At 38.1% G+C, this 9,933-nt stretch overlaps 1 protein-coding gene across 2 annotated transcripts in view; it reads right to left on the bottom strand.

The window, feature by feature from the left end:
- Positions 1 to 36: 36 nt before the first annotated feature.
- The window catches only part of MED13 (mediator complex subunit 13), a 59,592-nt gene continuing 49,695 nt past the window's right edge, over positions 37 to 9,933 (bottom strand). The window contains exons 21-31 of one of the 2 annotated variants that reach the window (XR_005831475.1): positions 9,446 to 9,665; positions 8,606 to 8,797; positions 8,238 to 8,461; positions 7,630 to 7,772; positions 7,242 to 7,400; positions 6,964 to 7,149; positions 6,626 to 6,774; positions 6,203 to 6,376; positions 4,881 to 4,981; positions 3,589 to 4,163; positions 37 to 1,875 (exon numbers count right to left, since the gene is read on the bottom strand). Coding sequence is in view for 1 of the 2 variants with exons in the window: in XM_040618495.1 (XP_040474429.1) it covers positions 4,031 to 4,163; positions 4,881 to 4,981; positions 6,203 to 6,376; positions 6,626 to 6,774; positions 6,964 to 7,149; positions 7,242 to 7,400; positions 7,630 to 7,772; positions 8,238 to 8,461; positions 8,606 to 8,797; positions 9,446 to 9,665 (1,681 nt within the window). In the remaining variant the exon portion in view is untranslated. Of the gene's footprint in view, positions 4,164 to 4,880; positions 4,982 to 6,202; positions 6,377 to 6,625; positions 6,775 to 6,963; positions 7,150 to 7,241; positions 7,401 to 7,629; positions 7,773 to 8,237; positions 8,462 to 8,605; positions 8,798 to 9,445; positions 9,666 to 9,933 lie in introns of both variants that reach the window. The other variant, XM_040618495.1, reaches the window with a different exon arrangement.

Genomic DNA, 9,933 nt, shown 5'->3' with positions numbered 1-9,933 from the left:
AGCCGCCCGCCCGCTGGAAATAAGGCCACACCACAATCAAGGCTTCATGAATAATTTATTCCATTTGAAATTTTTTTAAAAAGTATAAACCTTTTTCATTTCCTCAATCACAATTTGTACAACTCAGTGTTTATGGCATTCGGCAGCAATAGTGTTTGTTCCTTTAATCGCTTTTATTTTCATTTACTTGTTGGGTTTTTTTCCTCCTTGTCATGATAAATACGACGACTTGGCCCATGGCGTGTGGCGGCTGCGTGAGAAGGCAGAACAGCTCCCTCGGAGTGACCCAGCCGTGCCGGGAGGGCGACATGTCCAGTAACGAGGCCGCGGGCTGCGTCGTCCCAACCCGATGGCGCCCCGAGGTCCTCACGTCCAGTTTGCTTGGAAAAACCTAAAGCTAGATTAGTATCGTCCTGAAAAAGTGACCCTGAGGATTGTGGTAGGTCCCAAATCCAGTTTTACTGTAAATTAAGCTTTACTCCACTGAAAAATAAAACGTACACCCACAAACAATAATTAAGAAAAAACAAAACCAACAAACTTCTAAGTATGAATGAAGCATAGCCCTGGGTCCTTTACTTAAAAAATAAAAACAGGAGGAAAAAAAAAACAAAACACCGCCCTACAAAAAAAAAACCCAAAACCAAACCAAAACAAAAAACCTTCCCAGCTGGAGGTTGTCGAGACAGTATCATAAAATGTCACCTAATTAATGAATTCTCAAAAGAAACCCAGATCAAAACACTGTTTATGCAGCATTACTATCAAAACAGACTGATATGCTGTTGCCATACTGTTGTGCAGCAAATTATATGGTGCAATAGCATTTTAAAAAACATTTTACTCTTATTTTTGAAAGCTTTAAAATAATGCAACATAATATTTTGATATTACAGTATTAACAAATAGTGCTTGATTAAAGACATCTGCAAGTCTTCATAGCAACACATGAAGTTAAAATTACCATCAGAGGTAAATATAGAAATACAATAATCTGCGCCATAACTGACAGCTAAGTAAGAACATAGCTGAGGATTTAAATATAAATTCATTTATCTTTAATTATTTCAGGAAATGTTAGAAAGATCTAAACGTTACAGCTACTTTAAAATGTAAGGGTTGTTTGCAAGTACAATTGGTGGCCTGCTGGTCTAGCAACAGGGTTTTCAGAAATCTAATTAAAATAGTAGAGTCAAAGGTGACTAAATGGCTTAAATACAGTAATATCTAGGTTAAAATACATATTTTTAATCGGAATGGAAGGATCTCAGATTCTTCTTCCACTGGATACTTAAAAGGAGGTAAACCTCCACAGCTACTTAACAGAGCACTGTCAGGAACTATATTTTCTTGCAAGACCATTTTGAAAAGCTGCAGCTGAAATTTTCAAATATTTAAGCTTGTACTTGCTAAAGAACCCAAGTTACCGGATCGTGACAATTTTACTTAGAAACCAGCTATTATGTGCACTTAGAACAGTTAAATGAAAGTAGATAACAAAAAAGTATGCCTAATGTAAGTAGCTGGCTCCACAGTGCTGGCAGGTTTGATATGTACATTGCCGGCTGTGACTATCGCTCCAGAAATGGCCCTCCTCATCTTTTCTAGTGGTCACAATATTATAATTTAACTGCATTTTGGGGTGGGGGGGGGGTGGGATGGGAGGGGGACACTGGCAGCTTTCACAGTTGGAGAGTTTCACAGGGAAGGCTGTGGTCCAGGTAACAAAATACAGTTACACCAACACTCAGGCAGCCGATTCACTTACCTTTATGAATACAAGTCAGCTTTAACACAAAGAAAGCCACACCAAAGCCCAGCCCTTGGAACTTGGCTAACTGAGCCAGGGTTAAAAATGACCACTTTGCAACAGAGCTTAAAAAAAAAAATAATTAAAAAATAGGACATATGCTTTAAAAATTCCAGTTTTAGGAGCACTTCTCCACTTCAAAAATCTCAGCCAAATGAGAAAAAAACTCCTGTAAGACAATAACGTGCTGTTTAATCTGCGGTGCACTACCGTTATCAAGATAAAGTAATTGGACAGACCCAGTTTTTAACTCTATTTATCAAAATATGCTGACTTCTGATTGCACTCATGTTATTTTGAAGAAACGACTGAAAATTTTCATCACCAATTGTACAACTTCTTTATACAAAACAAAAAAAGTTGCTAATATTGTATATACACGATTCAATGAGACTGTTTATATGAAAAATTATCTCAGGCAGGTACTTTGCATTTACAAAACATGATTTTCAATAACACAGGAAAGTTTTGTAAATGCAAGCGAATTCTTCCTTGTAGAGGATTAACAGCGGGTGCACAAATGGATCTTAAAACTTGCTCCTTTAACGTTTTAAACCAGCGAGACAGACAGTATTAAGACCCAGGACATGGGTTATCGCACCAGGCTCATGTGAGCGCTGCAGGAGTTCAGTTTTTAATCTGGCAGTCAGATGAGGAACACAGAAAAATCCTATGCGGTTGCTCTTCAGCACCCGTAGGGGCTATTTTCGAGCAGCATCAGACATTTGGCATGTGCTAGGAGAAAGGAAGGAAACTACTGAGGAAAAAAACCGGTTACTGTAGAGGGAGACATTTAGGAAAGCCTTGTGATTTGTCAGTCCCTTCCTTAGGGAGGGCTAAGCCTCCTTGGCACATGCCCCAGCCAGAGCCTGAAAAGGGAATATGGGGAAGGCCATACACTGATACTTGGGACCTTCACCACAGTGCCAAAAATACATGAAAAAGGAAAATGTTCAGGGTTTCGTGCTGTTTTTTACTAGTGGAATAAAATCTGAATACCAGAATTCACTGAGAATCTATATACACCACATTTTAGTTAAACACACACCAATCTTAAAGTCAAGATTGACTATTTTTGCATTTGTAAAATGGCTAGAGCTGGGCTAAATCTCAGCCTTACAGGAGGCTTTGGGTAAAATCAGTTTTCCGGGTGTTTCGCCTCAGATTCACATTTTATCACAAATGTGGAAGAAAAAAACGCAGTCACCACAGTGCCAAGAATATCTAGGTAACAACAATGCTCAATAGCTATTCTTGTAATATTAAAACTTGTATATTGGAAATAGATCTGAGAATCTAGCCACAGCCCTGAACCATAACACAAACTTCATTTGAAGGGTTTATTCATTTTATTCTCACTACAAGTTAAACCACCTACAATATCACTTATATATTGCCATTGTTACTCTGTAAAGGTGTGATATAAAATGCTGTAAGACCCGGTACCTTTTCAATTTATATAAACACAGTGAACTTCATTACTGTACATGTACTCTGCAACTACAGCTTAGCTGTAAATCCCCCACACACAATGGTATGGACATTAACCCCTCTATCCCCATTAAACTGTACATCAAGACAATACAAATTTACTGTCCCCACCCACCCCTTACAAAAAAATAATACTCTAAAAGCAACCTACTGCAACTTTTAATTAAGACGATTACATATATTTTAGACCAATTGCTTTAAAGCAAGAAGGCAGTATAAACCTTCTAGGAAAATTTTTATAAAAGAGGTTAAGAAATATAAGACAATTTATACATTTAAAAACTTACAATAAATAAGAGATGCAGGCATTTTTGAATACTAGGTACTATAATCCAATACAAGAACATCTTGATGTTCTGAAGCCATAGGTTGAAACTTATTGTTCCTCATGTTTCTTCTCATCTCCATGCTTCTAATATTCATTAACCATGACTGGGTACTATGGCTCATTACTCTTCACAAATACTGTGGCTGGGGAAAAATGGTTAATTTTGCTACTAAAAATGTTATAATACACTTTCTGATCATCATTCTAAAGCGTCCCCCATAGTCAATGACTCAAAGACAGTGGGGCGGTAGGTGCCCCTCTCACAAGTCAAAACAATATTTGCTGGAAGTAACAAGGTTCATACCCCGTCACAAACAACTTGCACTGAGAAGAATTATAACTTAGTCCTGCAGTGAAATATCCCTTTTCCTCATTTTTGTCTTGCAAAATTCAGATGAAGATCACAGCATATTCATGATAAAGTTATACAACTGATTCAGCACCACAAAATGAATTGGGAGACACGACCGTCTGTCCTGGGTTGCAGGATCACAGGTTAGCCAGGAGAGTGCATTGTACTGTTCCAGAACAAACCTGAAAAGCAAACAAGCTTCCATCAAGCCAACAGATTTTCTCACCAGTATTTTACAGTCCTGATTTACTATAACCCAGTTTCTTTGGCGTTAAAAACTTAAAATAGGTTTGCCAACATTCTGAAATAACATGCCTTCAGGAGTATTACAAGCAGTTCAAAGCTAAACTTCCTTTCAGTGGAAAACTGTCATTTTAATTGTCTATTCTTAATTAATGTAAAGAGGTTCACGCATTAAAAAAAAAAAATACCAAAAACCACAAAGCAAAAAATCTGCCATTTTCTCTACAAGATATGTATGTTTACATGAGTCTAGACTCTCGTATTTCAGCATTGCAGTATTTCCACAAGATCGCCATGCAAGATTCTGGCTTAACTATAACTATCTTCCACTCACTTATGCACAGGTTCTGTGTTACACCTCAAACTGTCTTCTAGTCTGAAGAATTCATCATCTTTCAAATATTTTCAGTTGTAATCAACACTGATTAGTTAAAGGAGGGCTTAGAAATGTTTGTTTTTAATTGCACTGTTCTGTGATAAAGCCATTTTTTAATCACTCTAAGCACAGCAATTTAGATTGTCTCTGCGATGCGCTGCTGATATCCTTAGTACAAAGAAAAAAAATTAACAGCAAGAAAAACAAATAGGTAGCTTCACTGCAGCAGTATTAAAAAAAGAAACGCACAATATTTTTGCAAGTGATCAATCATAAATACCTGAGCACATCAGAAGTTTGATTAGAATCAAGTGGATGGGAGTGTTTACTGTGGAGTAGCTCGTCTGATTGCACTGAAGGCACGTGGAGGTGCAAAGAGGCCTAAGAAAAGGAGGAAGATGCCAGCAGTTACCACCTGATTCAACTACAGCATATTTTCTTCCCTCTGTATTGTTGACCTGTACCATGGCAGTCACCTTCTAGTCTCGTGACACACAAGCCAAAACAAATCTTATCCTTAGGCCACCAAATAGTTCAGGAATTATCAGAATATAAAGGAATTGCACACAGACCTCTGCTAAAAGCACAGTGCTAGTAGTGTAATGTATTTTAGAAATTATTCTTTTTTTTTAATCCTTTTGCTATATTAAGCGATTATTAAAAAAGCAACTGAAGTGGCCCAAGATGTCTAGTAAAATACAGACTTGGAAGTTCAGTTGCTTTCCATAAGACTGGTCTATTTATATTCCATATATAGAGCTGCTTAGGGTAAATAATAAATCCTCTATTCAAAAAAATGTCTTAGACAAAAAGCACAGCTGAGCTTAGGCCAAGAGGAACAGCTCATCCAGACACAAATAAGGCTGCGGAAGATATATCTGTATCATTAGAAAACACAGTGTAGTATTAGAGATGCTAATTTAAGTCAAAAGTGAGTAATATTAATACAGAAAGTTTCTCTGTATACTAATGTATAGCCTTAAAAGTGCCAAGTACGTCTTGATTGTGCCATAAAAACCTAAGGGGATCAGACAATATCTAGGCAGATGATACAATGGCTATCACTTGGCAACAGCCAACATGGAAAATGTAGCTTTTATGCTTTGAGCAATACATAAAGAGATTTGTTCATTTATTTTTTTTTGTAGCCACTGTAACTGATATATTACATTACACTTGTGTACTTCCCTTTACCACCGGTCCCCACGGGAGTCAAGCATTAACCAGCAATCTGTCTAGAAACTCAAAACTATTCTTACAAAATACTGTAGCACAAAGCCAGGAAGAGAAAGGAGCCCAGACTACCACCACTACCACTACTGTGAAGAAACACACTGAATAGCAGAACCCTTCAGAACGTTTGCTACTTCCACTCATCATTTTTCTTCTCTTAAAAAAAAAAAAAAAGGGAACATAAAAAGCCTAAGTGCAAAAGTTTAAACCCCAACCTCTCCTGAAGCGAAAGCAGACAATTCCAAAAGACATGCACCAACTTTGTTTTAAATGGAACAGTTCTCATAACGCCAATCCCTGCACGCCGCACAGCTTTCTATGACAGACGGCCCAGGAAGACGGCCATACAGCCTGCTGAAGTTACAGTACCTTAAGAAACAAGGGACACTGATTTTGTGCTTGAGGACACGCTGACCAAAACCAGTCAGGCAATGGACCTGCTTTGGCAGTTGACACAAAATAACCAAGGGCCAATGGCTGTTGCAGTATATTTGTTACTTCATCATGAGATTCTGTTGAAAGCAATCGATCTGTACCTTGACCCTGTAAAACAACCGGCAATGGTTTCATATTAGGAGAGCACAAAATTAATAGAAATTGTCTGTAGCTTTCAAAACACAAAGCATTTTGAAATATCCAAACATTGCATGAATCTTGCCAAGACAATCCAATATCCAATTGCTTCAAAACATTTCATAGGAACCTTTCATTCCACGGAAGGAAATTACCAGATGGAGAAAAACCAAATCAAAACCACACACACACCGCCTTTATATTTACTCTAATAATTACCTTGCCCATATCACCTCCGTGAGGGTAGTGGGACCCTGGAGAATGTACAGGGGATCCCGTAGGGGATGCAGGAAGAATATTTATAATATCAGGATCAAGATCGTCTCCAGTGTCTAGCAAGTCAAAGATTCCCATTCCATCTGCTCCATCTTGAAAAAGAACAAGACCAGTGAATTTCTATAGTTTCCCTACACACAGGATACAACGCATTCTGAAGTGATTTTCCACATAAATCTTGTGGTTCATTAGAATAAACAGTCTTATTATATGGGAAGCGATGAGGGGTTTTTGGTTGGTTTGTTTTGTTTTTAAAGCAACAATAAATCCAACCTACTGACCATTGTTTGTGTTGAAGGCCAGATCCAAGTTTTCAGTGGTATAAGTTGACGATGCTACTTGCACAGATGCAGATGTGGGAAACACCAGTATATGAGTGCATGATGTGTCCTGGGGGGTGTTGAGCTGAGATGTCTGCATATTTAAAGTGGTGCTGCGTCCAAATACAGAGCCGGTCGATACAGAATCTTTGGAAGAGAAATCAAGTATTTCCTTACTTTTGCCCAACCCGAACTATTAGGTCCCTTGCCAAAAAAAAGGGACAAAGTTTCTCAAATACCTGGCATAATAATGAAGGACCCCTGTGGTTCCATTGCCACCAAACAAGCACTGAGAATGCTGGGAGAGTCTGCAGCAGAGATACCACACATTCTGCACATGTCTTTTAGTCTCTTGCTAAGGGACTGAAGGTTTCGTCGACTCAGCAAACAACTCCAGTCTGAGGATACAAAGAACATTTGTTTGTCTATAAGCAAAGTGCTTGCTGCAGAACATGTATTTTACATATAATAGTGTGTGGTGCAAACCTCACAGCTGTTAATACAGAATATGCAAAGGAACTCTAAAATTATTTAGGTTTTCTTCCAGAAACAGGGACAGACACTTTACATGACTGAAAAATGAAAGCTTCAAATCAAGTTTTAGACTCTAGGAAAAGCTAATGTTACCTTTTAATTCCCCATGTCCTATTCTTCCTAAACGGCCTATTACAACTCTCCATGGCAAAGAGCTCATTTGCACAAGTCCCAAGCACCATTCCCAGAGTTTCTGAAGACCAAGTCTGCGGGCAGAACCCTTTTTCCTGCGAGCTCTAGAATTTAGAAAGAAGGGAAAACAAAGTTAGAACCCATCTGCAACAAGTTTTTATTGCCATGTTTGGAATTTCTTATTTGTATTAACCTGAACATTCACAGGACCCAAGAATATTAGTATTGTACTATATCAGCTGGAGCTTCAGTTCGTTTGTTTGGGGTTTTTTTATTTAACCATGTTCTAACACTGATTCAAAAGACAGTGCAGGGCAGGGGGCATACGAACATGCATAAAAAACCCACTGAAGAATCACATGAAACCAAATAACATTCTTCTTGAAATCTAACTCAAAACAATATACACATAAATATGGAAAGTATCTATTGGCTTTAGCTACTTTTGCAACGCAGCGACTCTATGGAAAGTCAAGAGTTTTTCTTACAGCATCATAAACAAATTAATTCTTCAGCAGAATGAAAGAAGATACACATCCTAAAAAACAATTTAAGAGTTTTGTTCTTACCTGTTTGGTACATCAATATTAATTATGCAAGTTTCTAACTGTTCTCCATAGAGATCTGTACAGGATGCAAGGAGCCATCTTTGATCATGAGACAAACAGTAGCCTACAAAAAGTACATTATACTTCTGGCCAGCTTCTCCAAAGGTTTCTCCCAGTTCTGTTTGCTTGTCCTTTACAGGAGCCAGTATAAAAGGAGGGGTGTATAGTCGAATACACTCAGGTCTCTGTAAAGATGACAGAACAGACAATGAAGTTTTGCAAAGCAATTATTCCCAAGAAATCTAGTTAGTTAATGTGAAAGATGCCAGTGATTTACTAAACAGGGATATTTATCTGCATATTTGCACAGTCAAGTTAATAATACTCACATCAGGGCTCTTAAGAGCAGTTTCCATGGCTAAACCTGGGCCAAAGCCAGTTAATGTTTTCACGTTGGTGGAAGTGGGAAGAGGTCTCCGACACTGAGTAAAAGCTGAAAATGCCAAAGATTTTAAATGCTGAGTGTAAATCTGCCGGTCTTCATGTTTCACAGGTTGTAGAAGGTACTGACATGGGACAATCTAGAACAGATTACAGAGGGGAGGAAAAAAATTTACTGTTTCATCATTGGAGTAGATGTTTTTTGAGATAAAGGAGCATACCCAAATGCTATCTTAGAACTCTACTTTGCAATCAATTTTCTCTGGTTCTTGGATATCTCCTGCCACTTCTTCCAAAGCTACATGGGACTTCAAGCAATTGTTCTCATTGAAATTTTCTTTAGAGAAAAAAATAATTTATTTAGAAGAGAGACTTAATGATTCCTTTGAAAAGATACCCACTGTTAACTAGTTCTGCAGCTGCTGACCACCTTACTGTTGGGTGTCTATCAGGTTGGAGCACTGTCTAAAGCCCAGCAGGTCAGGCTGGCAGTGCAGGTTCCAGTGATGGGACAAGCAGCTTTCCTATGCTTCAGTCATTATTGGAGTGGGCCACTACATTTCCTCTGAAATAAGACTGACTATCTCGGAATCTCCTACAGAATTTGGCTTTGGTTAATAATGCCCAAACTGCTCTAAAAACTATAATCTTAATGATTTAACAGCTGCAGAACTGTAGGGTAATGCTTACACAGCAAATGAAACTTTCACCTCGAGGGCATTATTGCCTCCAAAACACAGTCAAAGCCAAAATAGATACTCGGCATATTTCTATAAATGATGGCTCACCTGCACAGAAATTATATTCTTGATGTTAGAAGGAAGAACCTGAACCATCTCTAAAAAGCAGCGCAGAAGTCCAAGTGTCCACAAACTAGATGAGCTACTGTTCTCATCCTTTTTTTCATATGTAAAAGGATCAATTATGTAAACTACAATTGCAGGTGGATAGGTGATAGCATGTGAATCTCCATCTGTAGGGACTCCAACTTTATCACGATCCATAGTGCTGGAAATGAAATTGTGAGAACAGTTACAATTTATTTTTACTTCTAAACTCAGATCAAACTGTCAAATATCAATCTGAAATACCTTTGAGTCAACTGTAAGAAACAGTCTTTTTATTTCATTTTTGATACCAAGTTGTTGATAAGTTCATGTACATTTGTCTTTTCTTTGGCATTCTTTATTACAGAAGCTCAACAGCACATAGTTCTATTGCTTTAACTGGGGAACAGGAATATCTACAAGATCAGTCTCTCCAGCAAGAGCTGGCT

The sequence above is a fragment of the Falco naumanni genome, chromosome 1, assembly GCF_017639655.2.
Source record: "Falco naumanni isolate bFalNau1 chromosome 1, bFalNau1.pat, whole genome shotgun sequence".
Classification (NCBI taxonomy): domain Eukaryota; kingdom Metazoa; phylum Chordata; class Aves; order Falconiformes; family Falconidae; genus Falco; species Falco naumanni.
The sequence above is the reverse complement of the archived record's forward strand: the minus strand, read 5'-3'. Positions and strand labels throughout refer to the sequence as shown.